At 35.7% G+C, this 18,121-nt stretch overlaps 2 protein-coding genes across 11 annotated transcripts; both read right to left on the bottom strand.

The window, feature by feature from the left end:
- Positions 1–1,343: 1,343 nt before the first annotated feature.
- Positions 1,344–9,394, bottom strand: sertad3 (SERTA domain containing 3). Of its 10 annotated transcripts, XM_087291975.1 has the most exons (5): positions 7,271–7,418; positions 3,966–4,883; positions 3,228–3,410; positions 2,424–2,871; positions 1,344–2,041 (listed from the first exon to the last, which is right to left on the bottom strand). In XM_087291975.1, exon 2 carries the CDS (start codon positions 4,874–4,876, stop codon positions 4,142–4,144), a length of 735 nt encoding a protein of 244 aa, XP_087148101.1. In that variant the 5' UTR covers positions 4,877–4,883; positions 7,271–7,418; the 3' UTR covers positions 1,344–2,041; positions 2,424–2,871; positions 3,228–3,410; positions 3,966–4,141. The 10 variants fall into 10 exon arrangements, with proteins under 10 accessions (XP_087148101.1, XP_087148106.1, XP_087148099.1 ...); XM_087291980.1 differs by lacking the exon at positions 7,271–7,418 and adding an exon at positions 9,163–9,394 and having other exon boundaries at positions 1,344–2,212; positions 2,590–3,410; XM_087291973.1 differs by having other exon boundaries at positions 2,424–3,410.
- Positions 9,395–9,531: 137 nt separating this feature from the next.
- blvrb (biliverdin reductase B) lies at positions 9,532–18,100 on the bottom strand. Its single transcript, NM_001002686.2, has 5 exons — positions 17,879–18,100; positions 14,968–15,129; positions 12,387–12,476; positions 11,754–11,885; positions 9,532–10,102 (listed from the first exon to the last, which is right to left on the bottom strand). The coding sequence occupies exons 1-5, from the start codon at positions 17,961–17,963 to the stop codon at positions 9,948–9,950; spliced, it is 624 nt and encodes a 207-aa protein (NP_001002686.2). The 5' UTR covers positions 17,964–18,100; the 3' UTR covers positions 9,532–9,947.
- Between the last annotated feature and the right edge of the window lie 21 nt (positions 18,101–18,121).

The raw sequence follows: 18,121 nt of genomic DNA, 5'->3' as shown, positions 1-18,121 counted from the left end.
TTAATAAAGCAGTTGAATCATTATTTGATTAATTTTTTGTTAATTTAACATTTTGTGTTTTTAGATTTTATGCAACAGTTTTATTTATCCAGTTCTATTTATAGTCTATTATTATTATTAATCATTCTTTCATTTTCTTGTCGGCTTAGTCCCTGTATTAAACCACAGCAGAATGAACCAACTTATCCAGCACGTTTTTACACAGCGGATGCCTTTCCAGCTGCAACCCATCTCTAGGAATATTATTATTATTATTATTATTATTATGAGATAAAACTTATGATTTGGAATAAAAGAAAAAAAGACACTTGGGAGTTTTTTGAAGTGCAAAAAAGTTATAAAAAAGTTTTTTTTGAATGAAAAACACTCTTTAATTTAAAACTGAGTTCCTAAAATGTACAATAAAAACATGAGAACAGTTAAAGGCATGAGTGCAGTTTGCTTCCAGTAATTATAATTTTTTTACTTCATTATTTTTATTTTACCTAGGAAATATTTTCATTCATTCATTTTCCTTCAGCTTAGCCCCTTTATTCATCAGGGGCCGCCACAGCGGAATGAACCGCCTACTTATTCAGCATACGTTTTACACAGCAGATGGCGATCCAGCTGCAACCCAGTAATGGGAAAGACACACACTGTGGCTAATTGAGTTTATTCAGTTTACCTTTTAGCACATGTTTGGGTTTTTTAGGAAACCGAAGCACCCGGAGGAAACCCACACCAACATGGGGAGAACATGCAAACTCCACACCAGCAGCCTTCTTGCTATGAGGCGACAGTGCTAACCACTGAGCCACCGTCACCCCAGTATCAGATTTCATTCATTCATTCACTTTCTTGTCGGCTTAGTCCTTTTATTAATCCGGGGTCGCCACAGCGGAATGAACCCCCAACTTATCCAGGAAGTTTTTACGCAGCGGATGCCCTTCCAGCCGCAACCCATCTCTGGGAAACATCCACACACACACTCATACACTACGGACAATTTAGCCTACCCAATTCACCTGTACCGCATGTCTTTGGACTGTGGGGGAAACCGGAGCACCCGGAGGAAACCCACGCGAAGGCAGGGAGAACATGCAAACTCCACACAGAAACGCCAACTGAGCCGAGGTTCGAACCAGCGACCTTCTTGCTGTGAGGCGACAGCACTACCTACTGCGCCACTGCCTCGCCAGTATTAGATTTTCCACTAGATAAAAAAAAGTTGCTATTTATTTCCACTTTTGTCATTTATAACAGCAAACAACACTTAATATGACCATTTTCTAGACCATTTTACCAAAGAAAACCTTTTTTTTTTTTCCCTTTTTATCAACTAAAAACACAGTAGCACTCCCTCATTTAGCCACTTGATGTCACCAAGTACCTCTTTATTTGAGTACACAAACATACAACAGATCACAACACATCATTATAATTTCATACTGACAATAGTAAATATGTTGCATAGGCATCGACACATCTGAAACAGCACCAGTATATTCATGTTATACATTAACCGGACATTATAATACCTTTACAGTTAAAAATAAACACACATATCTCATATGTTAATAACCTAATCCAGACGGGATACTCTTAAAGGCAACCTGCGAATGAAAGACTCAAGTATGCATTATAAAATGTAAGACTCTGAACGAATGGAAAGTGCATATCTTAGAGAATAATATAGTAAAACGGCACTTTTTTAAAGGACTCGCTTCACAACACTTGTGTACGGGACGCTTCCTGCTGAACTTTGTGTGGAATTCATCTTTAAATTAATGTTTAGACGTCTATTAGACTTATTTTAAAAACAAAAAATGCTTGCTGGGTGACCAGTTACTCCTCAACAAGCCCTTGTGCTTTTAAAAGTCTAATAGATGTCTAATAGACGTCTAAACGTAGATGGTTTGGCTAAAACGAGGCTAAATTTGAGCTGTCTGTGAACATCTAATAGACATCTTATTATAGACCAAAACTAGACCAGTCATCAAAGACAGATTAGACAGACTTCACATATGTAGTCATTATTTTTTTGTATTTGATGATTAGTCTAGATTTGGACTTTTTTTCGATGTCTATTAGATGTTCACTGACAGCCTTATGTTTTACCAAAGCCGTCTATGTTTAGACGTCTATTAGACTTTTTTTTTTTTTTAAACAAAAAATGCTTGCTGGGTGACCAGTTACTCCTCAACAAGCCCTTGTGCTTTTTAAAGAAGCCCTTTTGTTTTCAAAAGACATCTAATAGATGTTTAATAGATGTCTAAATGTAAAGGACTAGCCTAAAACAAAGTAGTCTGTGAACATCTAATAGACATCTAATTATAGACCAAAACTAGACCAGTCATCAAATAGACAGATTAGACAGACTTCACATATGTAGTAGACTAGTCAAGATTTGGGCTTTTCTTGGATGTCTATTAGATGTTCACTGACAGCTCAAATTTAACCTCGTTTTAACGAAACCTTCTGTTTAGACGTCTATTAGACTTCTTTTAAATACAAAAGATGCTTGCTGGGTGACCAATTACTCCTCAACAAGCCCTTGAGCTTTTAAAAGTCTAATAAATGTCTAATAGACAACTAGATGAAGATGGCTTGGCTAAAGCAAGGATAAATTTGAGCTGTCTGTGAACATCTAATAGACATCTAAGAACAGACCAAAACTAGACTAGTCATCAAATACAGATTAGACAGACTTCACATATGTAGTCGTTTATTTTTTTGTATTTGATGACTAGTCTAGATTTGGTCCTTTCTTGGATGTCTATTAGATGTTCACTGACAGCTTTATGTTTTACCAAAGCCGTCTATGTTTAGACGTCTATTAAACTTTTTTTTTTTTTTAAACAAAATTGCTTGCTAGGTGACCAGTTACTCCTCAACAAGCCCTTGTGCTTTTTAAAGAAGCCCTTTTGTTTTCAAAATACATCTAATAGATGTTTAATAGATGTCTAAATGTAAAGGGCTTGCCTAAAACAAGGCTAAATTTAAACCGTCTGTGAACATCTAATAGACATCTAATTATAGACCAAAACTAGACTAGTCATCAAATAGACAGATTAGACGGACTTCACATATGTAGTCTTTTATTTTTTTGTATTTGATGACTAGTCTTGATTTGGTCTTTTCTTGGATGTCTATTAGATGTTCACTGGCAGCTCAAATTTAGCCTTGCTTTAATGAAGCTGTCTATATTTAGACGTCTATTAGACTGTTTTTAAAAACAAAAGGGCTTCTTTTAAAAGCAGAAGGAATTGTTGAGGAGCAACTGGTCACCCAGCAAGCTTTTATAAATGTCTAATAGACAGCTTTGGTAAAACATAAGGCTGTCAGTGAACATCTAATAGACATCGAAGAAAAGCCCAAATCTAGACTAATCATCAAATACAAAAAATGAACGACTACATATGAGTTGTCTGTCTAAAGGCTGATTTATACTTCTGCGTCTAACGCCGGTGTATGCTACGGCGCTGACGCATAGCCCTTCGCCGTGGCCATCGCTGACGTGCACCTCTCAAAAAATGTAACTACACGTCGCAACGACGCGTAGCGTAAGCTCTGTGATTGGTCGGCTTAGTAGCGCTGACGAGTCTGGACGGGACGAGAGCCGCGCGAATGGCGCGACGCCGCGCGAGTGATTGTTTACAAGTGTGGAGTCCCGTGAAGGAGCTCCGGATGGAAAGTTTTGTTTTGTGTTTACCTTATAGTTAAAGTTATTGCACGTCCGCCGGTTCCTGCCTCAAAATGAGCGAGTTTGAGCCACTTGTACATCTCGGAAGTGTTCAGGAAATGCAAAAAAGTAGCGAAGAAACTTGACACAGAGGAACATTTACACCTCACTGCCAACTAGCGTTTCGGAAGTGTTAATGCAGACCAACAGAGACAGCGCGCAGAAGTATAAATGCCCAGCCACGCACGTTGCATGCGCCGTGGGTCACGCCGGTCACCTGACGCAGAAGTATAAATCAGGCTTAATGTGTATTTGATGACTAGTCTAGTTTTGGTCCTTTCTTGGATGTCTATTAGATGTTCACTGGCAGTCCAAATTTAGCATTGCTTTAGCCAAGCCATCTTCATTTACATGTCTAGATGTCCAAGACATCCGTAAAAACCATTTAAATAACTCAACCAATCATTAAAATCATCTTCACGGATACGTCCGCATCAGGAAGTCCATAACATGCTCGATCTCCTGGATTTCCCATGTGGCCTGACCTGGAGAAACCACAGATGGAGAAGCTGATGGGGATTTGGACAAGGATGGTAGATACTTCACTAAATCATCAGAAAAGCCTTGCAGGAGATTCACTTCAGGCTCAAAAACGGATGAATCGATGTCCATAAGTAGTTTATCCAAAGACACGTCTTGACCTGGACACGTGGCCTCTGTTCTGAAGTATGATTTTTCAGCCCTCAAACTTGAACACCCTGGTAGATTCTCTATGGATCCGAGTGGAGAACGTTGAGACGGTCCATCGATGATGGCGTCTAGATCTTTGAGAATGGCAGAGATGGCAGAAGATAATGAGAAATCCTCCTCTGATGTCCAGCCCGTGATATCTTCCTCCACGTTTTCAGCATTCAGCGAGAACAGAGATGCGTTACGGTCAACCGGAGAGAGTATTTGAGGAAAATCTTGAGGCTTGGGCTGTGATTGGTTTAGAGGGGAGAGTGAGTCTACCTGTGCACGGACCTCAGACTGAACCTGCCGCAGGGTGTTGTTGATCAGAACTGACCGTAATAAGCTGGGCTCCACCAGAGCCTGGTCCCGCTGGTATTTGTCCATGGAAATGTCCAGCACAGACTGCAGCTGACTTTCCCAAGCTGAACCTGCTCCCTCGTCGTCTCTGCAGAGCTTTCGTTTCTGACCTCTGGCCACCATTTCCACTCTGCAACACAACAGAGTTTACATCAATACAAGCAGAAAATGTTAAAAGAAATAAAGCAAAAGTTCTTGTTTCAGCTCAAAAAAATTTTCATAGTATTTCTGATAATAATTTTTCTTCCGATGAAAGTTATTTGTTTTATTTTGGCTAGAAGGGCAATATTATTAGCCCTCTTAAGCAATATTTGTTTTCTATTGTCTCCAGAACAAATTATCGTTATACAATGACTTGCATAATTACCCTAACTTGCCTAGTTAACCCAGTTAAAATGTCACTTTAAGCTGAATACTAGTATCTTGAAAAATATCAAGCCAAATATTATTTACTGTCATCATGGCAACAATAAAATAAATTATTAGAAAGTTATTAGACATTAGTTATTATTGTTTAGAAAAACAATTTCTGTTAAACAGAAATTGGGTTTTATATATATATATATATATATATATATATATATATATATATATATATATATATATATATATATATATATATATATATATATATATATACACACACACACACACACACACCAGGGAGGCTAATAATTCAGGAGGGCTAGTAATTCTAACTTCAACTGTACAAGTTCAGCATAGGCAAGAAATTGATGCGTCAGCAAATGTGTCATTAATGGAAATAAACAGAAATAATTAGCATAATAGAGATTTTTAAAGTAGAATTATTTAAAGAAGAAGCTGTTTTAAACCCACTGTTCGAAACTAAGGTAAAGAAGGTTTTATATTCACATGAAAATTTGTTTACTATGTGCTAATTTGAATATTTAGTCTAAAATCACATGACTTCCAAAAAAAAAACATTACCACAAATTTGCTTTAAACAATGCAAAAAAAAAAAAAAAAAAATATATATATATATATATATATATATATATATATATATATATATATATATATATATATATATATATATGTGTGTGTGTGTGTGTGTGTGTGTGTGTGTAACCCAATTTCTGTTCAACAGAAATTGTTTTTCTAAACAATAATAACTAATTTCTAATAACTTTCTAATAATTTCTTTTATCTTTGCCATGATGAAAGTAAATAATATTTGGCTAGATATTTTTCAAGATACTAGTATTCAGCTTAAAGTGACATTTAACGGCTTAACTGGGTTAACTAGGCAAGTTAGGGTAATTATGCAAGTCATTGTATAACGATGATAAATAAATAAATAAATAAATAAAAATAAATAAAATAAACAAAGGAGGCTGAATTTTTTTTTTTAATTTTCGATGGAAATTTCAGACGGCACTTAAGAAGTTTTTGCATCTGACTTCTTCAAATATATACATATACACACACACACACATACATATATATATATATATTAGATCTGTCATCATCTCAAATAATGTGTTTTATGGTTTCATGACACTTTAATTGACTCTGAGCAATGTTGTGCTTTGATAGTCATTGGCTGCTAGTGAATTATCAAAGAATACTTTTCTGAAATAAGATTATTAAGGAGAAAGTCTGAATATGCAAATATAAAACCAACTTTAATTAATCTAATTAATAAACTATTCTAATTTACATTGACAATTCAGTTAAATAACAAAAGACAAAAAAGGGTCCATTTACTATTTTACTTCTGTTAATTTATAATTACGATAGAAATTTGTACATTTTCCATAATGAAGATGGTCATGAAGACATTTCCTTATTGATTGCACAACCGTGAACTATTTCAGTCATTATCATTTAGGTTTTGATTTAACCGTACATCTAATTCATGAAATCACATCAAACATAACTATCATAAAACATAACATCTGTAATATATGTATATAAACGCAACAAATACACAAAAAATACTAAAGATATGGACATAGGTTTACAGACACAAAATACTCATCCAGTTTTAAAAGTGTACAATGTTTAGCGTTACATTCATATATAATTACAAAATAAAGTATATATGAGCATTGTTGAGGCGAGGTTTTGTCATCTTTTAGTCAGAAGGTGAAGAGGTTATGTTACATAATATTTGATATTTAAATTACCTACTGTAAGACAGTAACTTTTGATAGAAAAGACAGAATTTGACATTGTTTTGCGAACTCTAAATGTGTAGGACATCATTTAGTTTACGATTAATAACGTTTGTGAAGTTATATTTGGCTTGTATGTAACTCGATAATCATTTTAAAACAGAGTATCACATTTATGTTAGTGATCACAATTAAGTTTAGGCATTTTCAGCATATCTGTCTTCCAGACGAGCGATCAGCTGCAAAAGTCACACAACAAATTGACAAAAAAATCAAGTTTTTAGAAGGTAACGTTATGCTTAAGCAGAAGGCAGCACTGTAGCTTAGCATCTTGACAAAATGATCCAATCTTCCTGTAACGAAGACATTGCTTACTCACCTGCAAATCACGGGCACTAACTCCACAAAAGGTGCAACTCGTATAAACTTATTTTGTCATAATCATAAAACGCTGCTGAAGTGTCGGTCGACTGGAATCGTTTGCAGAAAATTTTCGTCCCGCCAGCGATTCAATCGGTTCTGACGTCACGCGCGAACAGGAATGCTGGGTATTGTAGTTGTGCTGCTTTCGAACGCTTTAAAGGGACAGCTCATCCAAAAATGACATCATCATCCAGCAACAACCTCCCGCTCTCCGTCGTGAAGCAAATACGGAAGTATAAGCTGCAAGTCATCGAAATTCCGCTAGTCCTGGCTCCATAATAGAGCAAATTTCTATTCAGCCCAGTGTTAAAATGGCCAACTTTACAGCAGAAAAAAAGATGTTTATAGCCTGATACAAAGAACGATTTTGGTTCATATAGCTTATATTACCCTTCATGACAACTGTGTGAGGGAGTGAATTTTTAAAACTCATCCGTTTCATTTATATTAAGTTATATTAAGTCTGCATAATTAAGGAAACTTGAGTGACAGCTGGGTCTCGCTGGTCGCTGCCACTTCACCTTAGCTGATTCCAGCTGATTAGCTGCTGAACTCATCAAATATATCGTATTTTTGTGCTGTTTTATGCCACCTTCCTGCAGATTTTAGCTGCTACCCATATCAAACACACCTGAACCAATTAATTAGGACCTGAACACGACATGATAATTACAGGCAGGTGTGTTTGATATGGGCTTTTTAGAATTATTTCTTACAATTATCAGATATGGCATGCTGTGCACTTTATTGTGCTCACAAACCATTCACATGGAGCCCATCTCCCAGGTGAGTGAAATTATATAATCATATACCATACCTATAACTGTATGTGTTTTGTTTAAGATCCTTTATAATGTTCTTTAGAGCTGTAATGCACTCCAGAATCTGACAGATTGATTAGCTGTAGGCTCTAGAGGAGTCATCTGAAACATTGCCATACAGTGTTATGACAATACAGCGTTCCTACTCTCACAGGACAAGATCTCGGATACAAGCAGCTGAAATGAGTTTCCTTCGCAAGGTGGCAGAGCGCACTTTTATAGATGGGGTGAGGAGCTCTGTCACCTAGGAGGAGCTCGGAGTAAAGCCGCTGCTCCACCACATTGAGAGAAGAGAGCTGGAGGGGCTCGGGCATCTGTTTTGAATGCCTGCCTAGGGATGTGTTCCAGGCCTGTCCCACCAGGAAGAAGCCTCAGGGAAGACCCAGGACACGCTAGAGCAGGGGTGTCCAGACTCAGTTCTGGAGGGCCGGTTTCCTGCTAAGTTAAATTCCAACCCCAAGCAAACACACCTGGGCTAGCTAATCAAGCTCTTACTAGGTTTTCTAGAAACATCCTTGCAGGTGTGTTGAGGCAAGTAGGAGATAAAATCTGCAGGACACCGGCCCTCCTGGATCAAGTTTGGGCACCCCTGCGCTAGAGGGACTATAGCTGCATCTCAAATGGCACACTATACACTATGCACTTATGCACTTAAACACTCAACAGGAAAGTATATGTATGTAGTGTCGTCCCAAATGGCACACTAATGTTATTTTACTAAGCGGAAATTCAAACCGTTTCCCTAATGATGTTTGACAGTTGCCAAATCGGTAAATTAAATGCTCAAACTATCAAATAATACCTGCCGTGAGTGTAACCGCATTCACCATCGGGAGGCGCTATAATCACTCTCGTAGAAGAATTTTGCTTTCACAATCCAAAATAAATAGTTATCCAACATAACCGTCCGATAACTCCGCCCCTTCCGCTATGCGAGCAAACCTGCGGTCGTTGAGTATGTGAAGTGTCCATCATTACACACCTCACTTATTATTTTTAGAGTTTTCAGTGTGAACGCAGTACTTACACTATTTATACTACAAAATGGCGTAGAATAGTGCATAAGTGTACGATTTGGGACGCAGCTTCTGTCTCTCGGCTGGCCTTGGAACACTTGGAATCCCTGCGGAAGAAGTGTCTAGAGTTCTCTCCTAAGACTGCTGCCCCAGCAACCCGGCCCCGGAAAAGCAGATGAAAAGGAAATGAAATGAGAAGAAACTCAAATAGATTTTGAACGAGTGGGTCACACTTTACAAATAGGTTCATTAGTTAATGTTAATTATTGCATTTACCAACATGAAAAAACAGTGAACAGTTTCATTTTTGGGTGAACTGTCTCTTTAAATACATTGTATACAACATTCTAACAAACATAAACAACAACAAAAAAGAGGAATTCTGTAAACTAACATATTTATTTAAAAAACAGAGGGTTAAAATCAGGCAAATGTCAGATTTTCATTGATTGTTTTTAAGGCAAAATCCATTTGATCTAACATCTTTTCTGCAAGTACAAAGTAACATTTAAATTAAGTTCTTAACATTGATCGAATAGGCACATTTATCACTAATTAGCATATGCATTTATGAAATTATAAACTAAAAGGTGCAATCAGTTTCTCTGTTATTCAATAGTTTCATTTCATTGTTTACTTTTAGAAATAATAATGACTGACTGGGAATATTGTATCTCTGCTATACCATCAGTACCAACCTGTTATTTTCGCATTTGTATTGTATGCAGTCATTTTGAGCAGTGCAGAAAAAAGGGCACCTTTATTGACAACATATTTCAAGAAAACCCTGAGTAACTTAACTATACTCTCCACAAATGCCAACTGTCTTTCCATCCCATTCAGAAGTGGACAGGCACTTGACAAAGAAATGGCCCAGATCATATTTGGAGATCACCCTTCCTTTTAGCATGTTCTCAGTCACAATGTATTTCTCCGTCAAAGGCTTGTCACCTGAAAAGACAACAGCAATGACCTTTTCTTGCTTATTGATGAACATAATTCAAGCTTGTGGTTGCAAGAAATATCCATTTTTCACTTTATTTAAGGTATACAGCGGGGAAAATTAGTATTGAACACGTCATGCTTTTACTGGGAATAATATTTCTAAAGGAGCTGTTGACATGAAATTAAGCAGATTTTGGTAAAAACTCAAACAATACAAACATAAAGATAAAACAAAAGAAAAAAATCCGAGAAATGAGTTGTGTGTAATAACACTGAAATGACACAAGGAGAAAGTGCTGAACTACTGAAATGTATTTAATACATTAAATAAAAGCTTAAAGATGCCTCTCATATGGAGAATGAAGTCACATGCATGGCTCAGGTGTGAGTTTCTCACAGAGTTTCTTCAACAGAGTGTAAAATCTTGATGGTTCTGTGGGTCTCGTCTGTCAAATCTGCTCTTCATTTTGTATTCTCTATTGGATTCGAGTCAGGTGATTGGCTGGGCCATTCTACAGCTTGATTTTCTTTCTCTGAAAGCATCTGAGAGTTTCCTTGGCTGTGTTTTGGATCATTGTCTTGCTGAAATGTCCACCCTGGTGGATCTTCATCCTCCTGCTAATGTAGATGTTGTACTAAAGCAACTCGTATTCATTTACACTGAGGAAGGGCAGAGGGTGGATGAAGAACTACTGAGAGATTTCAGCTGCTGTCTGGGCTTTCTCTGCCTTTCTACACCTCCCTATCATCATCATTTCATTTTATTGCGCATAACTTAGTTTGTAAACTAATCAGATTTGTTTTCTTTGCATATATGAATTTCTGTGGTTCTACCAACATCTTGTAAAAATTTCAACTCAACAGCACCTTTAGAAATATGTATTCTGAGAAAAACGGTGACGTGTTCAATACTTATTTCCCCCACTGTGATTCTTTAGCTCAATAAACTCTTAATTAGCTGTTTATTTATAGTTAATATATCTTAGTGAATAGCAAGGTAATTCAGGATTAAGAATAAGATTATGCAGAATATATACTGTACTAATATACAGCTTTTAATAATGGGCAGGTAATGAGTATGCCCACCCGGAATCTGCGCGTGCAGAATTCTGCACATTTTCCGCAGATTTCAGCAGATTTTTACCTCATCATTAATTCTGTTTATTTACTTGAGTAAATGTGTGTAAATCTATATTTATTCAGTTTTTTAATTAATTTCAGTAATATTATTGACTAATGTGAAAATGTTCATCTGATTTATGTACAATGCAGTTTGTACAGTATTATTTTCTCTCTTTTACTAGATATATTATATGACAAAATTTATTTATTTACCAGATAAACTGAATCTAATTGGATTTGCATTTTAAACAGTAAATAAAAGTTAAAAAAATATATTATTTTTCATTTCATATATTAAGGTTTTAGTTATGATACTCCCAAAATAATTACGCAGAAATCCGCAGACTTTTAGCAAAATTCTCAGCAGAAATAGCAAATAAACGTCTGCAGATTTCATCTGGCCCTAGTAATAAGCCACTAGTTAATAGTGAGAATAGATACTTAAAATAAAGTGTTACCAAAAATAACCAAATTAGAGTAAACATTAACAAATAAACTCCATATTGTAGGAATGTAGCTATTTCATGGTCATTACCAGCAATATGTGGAGGCATGGCTGCTATATAGTCCAATCCGGACTCCTTCAGGACGGTGTACATTCGGTCATGATCTTCAGTGACCGGCACCAAGCGAGGAGGAACTTTGGATCGATCCCACAAGAGGAATGCTGTGAAATGTAAGAGACAGACGTAGCAAGTTCTTTACATACAGGTGACGTTTGATGATGAGTTTTGTTTTCATTTCCAGATATTTCCCAAATGATGTTTAACAGAGCAAGGAATTTTTCACAGTAATTCCTATAATATTTTTTCTTCTGGAGAAGGTTGTATTTCGGCTAGAATAAAAGCAGTTTTTAATTTTTTTATATCATTTTAAGGCCAATATTATTTAAGCAATTTTTTTTTGATTGTCTACAGAACAAACCATCATTTTGAAAAATATCAGGTAAAATATTATGTACTCTCATGGCAAAGATAAAATAAATCAGTTGTTAGAAACAGGTTATTAAAATTATTAGGTTTAAAAATGTGTTAAAAAAATGTATTTCTGTTAAACTGAAATCGGGGGAAAAAATAACAGGGGAACTAATAATTCTGACTTCAGCTGAATCTATATGCACATGCTTTCTATTGAAACGGAAATAGTGCATGACTGTAAATACACACACCTGACATGCATCCAACAACTTTGCGGATTCCACGAGCTTTCATGACCTCCACGATGTTCCGCGTTCCCTCAGACATCATCGTTGTGGGACCAGCAAGCAAAAAAAAAAAATCAGAAGACAAATCAATTATGTGCACTGATAAAGAAACAACCTTTGGATGACATTATTAGGATCACTAACTCAAGTAGAGCTGTGGTGCAAAATGATACAATAAATCAATGCACTGATTCTGAGAGGATCAAAACCCATCACTATTCTCTCTTAACCCTTTGATGCACAACCTATAAAATAGATACAGAAAAAATAAGCTTAGAAGGTCACTTTAAGATCTATGTAGTGCATCAAAGGGTTAAACTGATTCTGAGCTTGGCTTTGAACAGCAGATGGCACCGTGTGCTTTATAAACAGCTGTATTCTGCTGCATCCCGATTCCTTTATCCTGCACTTGTGTTTTAGTGTCTTTCTCCTGTTGAACACAAAGGAAGATATCCTTTAGAAGATATTAAATTCCATAGTAATTTTTGTTACTATATGGATGTCTATCTCCAAAATTTTTCATAATTACTTTTATTTTTATTTTCATCTTGTTTTGTGTTCAACAGAAGAAAGAAATTCATAAACGTTTAGAAGCACTTGAGTGCAGAGTGAATGGTGAGAAATTCAAATGTCTGGATAAATTATCCCTTCGACATGGTGGCTCGGTGGTTAGCACAGTCGCCTCACAGCAAGAAGGTCGCTGGTTCGAGTCCCGGCTTGGTCAGTTGGCATTTCTGTGTGGAGTTTGCATGTTCTCCTCGTGTTGGTGTGGGTTTCCTCCGGGTGCTCCGAATTCCCCCACAGTCCAAACACATGTGCTATAGATGAATTGTATGAACCTAATTGTGTGAATGAGTGTGTATGGTTGTTTCCTAGTATTGGGTTGCAGCTGGAAGGGCATCGCTTTGTAAAACATATGCAGGATAAGTTGACGGTTCATTCCGTTGTGGCGACCCCTGAAGAATAAAGAGACTAAGCTGAAGTAAAATGAATGAATTGTCCCTTTAAACTCACACCACTGCATTAATAACACAAGTTTGTCCAATCATAATCCGCCTGGTCTACTGGCCAATCAGAGGACTCAGATCTTTTGAGAAGGAGGAGCCTTTCATGTAGACTGAAATGAGAGATGTGGCAATAATGTACCGTTTAAAAGAATATGCTGGTTTGAGTCCCGGCTGGGTCAATAGGCATTTCTGTGTGGAGTTGGCATGTTCTCCCTGTGTTGGCGTGCATTTCCTTTGGGTGCTCCGGTTTCCCCCACAGTCTTAATACATGCAGCACAGGTGAATGGAATAAACTAAAGTGTCCATAGTGTGTGTGTGTGTGTGTGTGTGAATGTGAGAGTGTATGGGTGTTTCCCAATACTGGGTCGCAGCTAGAAGGGCATCTGCTGCAAAATACATATGGTTGGTGGTTCATTCAGCTGTGCCGACCTCGAAAATAGAAACTAAGCCAAAGGGAAATGAATGAATGAATAGGATTGTAGAGATAGGATTTTTGGCGGTTCATTCCGCTGTGGTCACCCTGATAAATAAGGGACTAAGCTGAAGGAAAATAAATCAATGATAGGATTTTTTTGACCAATACTGATACCAGTTTTAACAAAAAACTATTGGCCAATTGCAATACTGAGACCAATATCTATCTGTTCTCCAGTATGTCTATCTGTCTGTCTGTCTGTCTGTCTGTCTGTCTGTCTGTCTATCTATCTATCTATCTATCTATCTATCTATCTATCTATCTATCTATCTATCTATCTATCTACAGTAAATTAACTTAACAAATGAAGTCAGTGCTGTTGCTTTATGTTAATTATAAATTGTGCTGCTCCAGAAAAATACTAACTAAAAAGCAGTTGGTGTCTTTTGTTGTTCATGACATTTTAAGCCAAGCTAACCAAAGGTTTTGTGCCAGCACTTGAGCATGAGGCACACCGTTGCCTTACCACACACACATCTGACATTTTGTACAGATTATATTTAGTTTTTTGCAAGTATTTAATGATTTTGTTCTGAGAAAGAGATTGGATTTTTTTCAAATTACACATATTACTATGCCAATAGCTCAAAAAATATATTGGCTGATACATGGGTGCATCCTTACTAATTACTGAAAGCACAATTATGATGCGAATGAGATCCTGCATTAACATCTATGTTGATCCTGGAACATCATTTTTGTTGGAAAATGTAATCCATACCCATGACCTACCCCTAAACCCAAACATGACTGTGAATTATTACCAACATAAGAGGGGAATAATAGTTGGATAACACTCATGAAGAAGTGCATAAACCTAACCATAAGCCTAAACTTAACATTAACTCTAAACGTATCCCTTTATTCTGATTGGCTGATTGGAATGCTGTTACAGGATCAACATAGATGCTAATCCAGGAACATGTCCTATTTAGTATTATTATTATTATTATTAATAATAATCTTCATTATCATCATCATCATCATGTTCTACTTGGTGAAATCAGGTTGGCGATACTGACCTATTAAAGTAGCATCATATAGCCTCTAAAAGTGAACTCACTGAGATCATTCCTTGTCCCTAGAATGATGATGACTGCATCCTGACCCTCCAGGGTCTTCTTTACATCGTTTTTGTTCAGAACGTCTCCCACAACCACTCTGGAGGCCTTATGATCTGGAGGAAGCCTTGCAGGGTCTCTCACCAGCACCGTCACATTGTAACCTGGGGCAGAAAAACACAAAGTTAAAAACAGGTAGCATATTCGTGTTAGCTTCTTATACGTTCACATTTCATTTTCATATAGGCAATACAGTTACAGTTACTTAACAAAAACAAATAGACAATCATTCAACTGCAAACCAAACAAGAGCTCTGCAGGTTATAGATTAAGAACAGGCAAGAATGTGTATGCTTATCTTCAGAAAGCACGCTCTAATGACTCAGCAGATTATCGTCACAACATGACTAAGATGTTTCTCAAACGTCTTGTGATCCGCACAAGACAGGAACAACATATTTTAAACATAAATCACAAACAAGAAAGTGCAAATTTAGCATCTGCTCCCATATGAAACAAATACTACAGTAATTTATAGGAATTATATATGTTTTGAACCATGATACTACTTGAATTAAGCTGTTGAGTTAATTCTATAGATGCTGTGGTAAGCACATTAACACATTTAAAGAGTTTAAAACATTATACACCAAGGTTTACTGTAGTAAAACTAAGGTATACAATGATATTTATTATAGTTTATTAGTTTAATATAGTTTAACACTACAGTAGTATGCTACATTCATCAACAAAGAGTTATAAATACAGTATGATACATTTCACCAAGGGTGAATTTAACCAATAAGCAAGGCAAGTGGCCGCTTATGACCACTAATAAATATCTAATGGTATAAATTATACCTATATAACATTGTTTTTTTATCATATTTTGTACGGTGAGAGTCAAACAAATGAAATTACATAACGTAATTAAACATTATTTAATATAAAATTAAACATAATATTATTATAATAATGTAATGTTATGTAATAATAAAATAAAATGCACAAATTTGTCCACCAACCCCACTCATAAAGCAGTCCAGAAGTCAAATTGATTAAATTCAACGTTATAATTTCATTTTAAGAAAATTAATCATTTAAAATGTAGAGACTGCATTAAGATTAAACTTAGAAAATAAGTTTGAGTGATATAAAACAACAGCTAAATAAATGTATATGAAATAAAAGTAGAAAGGGTGCATTTTAGGACTGTTGGGCCTTGCTAAGGGCAAACTAAACCTGCCCCTGCACTTCACTATAGCGTGGTTCAAAACACGCTAGTATATACTGCAAGTTACTTTAGTATTATTAAGCTGCTGATTAAGACTGATTGATTTTGAAATTGAGGTAAGGTTGATTCACATTCGGTCTTTCTCCTTAATAATATAGCCTAATTAAAAGTATTCTTTGCAAACTCTAAATAGGAAAATCATGTTAGCACCTTATAACTATCAAAGTACAAGATCATTAAAAGTCAAATAAATAGTGCAAACGTTCTTTTAAAGTCATATTTATATGCGATTTCAGACTGAATATTAAAAGTAGATTGATAAACAATATAGGGACCGTGTCACATGTTGTCAATAAACAAATGTGCAAATAAAACTTCAATAAACTTGAAAGATTTGATTCTCGTCACATTGCATTAACAGTTTAAGAAAAAAAAAAAAACTCAGTCCATAAAGATATTGTGTAAGAGTTTACCTCAGACAAGAATATTTTTGTGAAATTATGTTATTAAGAAAAAGTCTGAATGTGTGAATATAAAACTTTATCTCAATATACTACAGTAGTACTGTATGCAACATTCATTACCAAAGGCTTGTAGATACTATACAGCAGTGGTTCCTTAAAGATTTTCTCCAAGTTCCACCATAATAAGCAGTATTGAAATACTGTAGCATAGTGGGCCCAGTGTAACAGCTACAGTTCTGTACAGTTTAAAAATGAGGCAATTAATATTTATTATCGAGAGTATTATTGTCAGCCACTTTAAACATTACAAATTGTTTGAACATTAACCCTGTACTGTGCTTATACGTAAAAAAAAATGTCAACATTAAAATTAAAATGTGCTTTTAAAAGTTAATAATGACAGGTTACTGTTCTTAAAGTTTAAAAAAAACTCCTGTACTTAAATGTAAAGTATCAACACCTGGAAATATAGGCTACATTTCATCATACATAATCATTTTTAAATATATGTATGTACATACAGTATGACATTTTTGATTCCTCCGTACCACTAGTGGTACACGTACCACAGTTTGAGAACCATGAAACACTTCACTATAGTTCAAAACACGCCAGTTTATACTGTAAGATTCTTTAGTATTATTGAGAAATTGATTAAGACTATGTTAAATCTGGATTAATTATTTTTTTTAATTGAGGTAATTTACACATTAAACTTGATTCACATTCGGTTTTTCTCCTTAATAATATAACCTTATTTCAGAAAAGTATTTGCTCATTCTAAACAGGCAAATCATATTAGCATCGTCTATTATATATATATATATATATATATATATATATATATATATATATATATATACTGTAAGTTACTTTAGTATTATTAGACTAAGCTACAAGCAGTCAAAAATCATATTGAAGCCAATGACTTTCAAAGTAACGTTACAACATTGTTTACAGTCAACTAAATAGTGCCAATGTTATCTGTAAGTCATATTTACATGCGATTTCATTCCGAATATTTAAGTAACGTTAGTTTGATAAACAATATAGGAATATGTGTGTTGTCAATGAACGAATGTGCAAATACAAAACCGATTTCAATGAATTTAAAACATTCAATTCTCGTCTATCAAAGCGAAACAGTGCATGAAGTTGCAGTAAGAACACGTTAAAAAACATCTCATTCCCCTAAGACATTGTGTAAGAGTTTACCTGAGGCCACTGCGATAGGTAAGGTCGCTAACCCCGTCATTCCCGTGCAGCCAAATATCGCCACATTTCTTACAGCATCGGACATATCGACCACTAGAAAAGCTCTCGGTCAGTTCTACGTTGAAACGGAGATTTGCAACAAGACCCAACGCTTAGGCTCAAGTTATGTATCCAGCTGATCTTGTTCGTTATGTCAGTGCTGTCATTTAAGAAACGCCTCTTTCAGGAAAACTAAAGTGGGCG

Source organism: Danio rerio, chromosome 18 (genome assembly GCF_052040795.2).
Source record: "Danio rerio strain M-AB ecotype USA chromosome 18, GRCz13ab, whole genome shotgun sequence".
NCBI classification, from domain to species: domain Eukaryota; kingdom Metazoa; phylum Chordata; class Actinopteri; order Cypriniformes; family Danionidae; genus Danio; species Danio rerio.
Note: the sequence above shows the minus strand (reverse complement) of the source record. Positions and strands in the feature narration are given on the sequence as shown.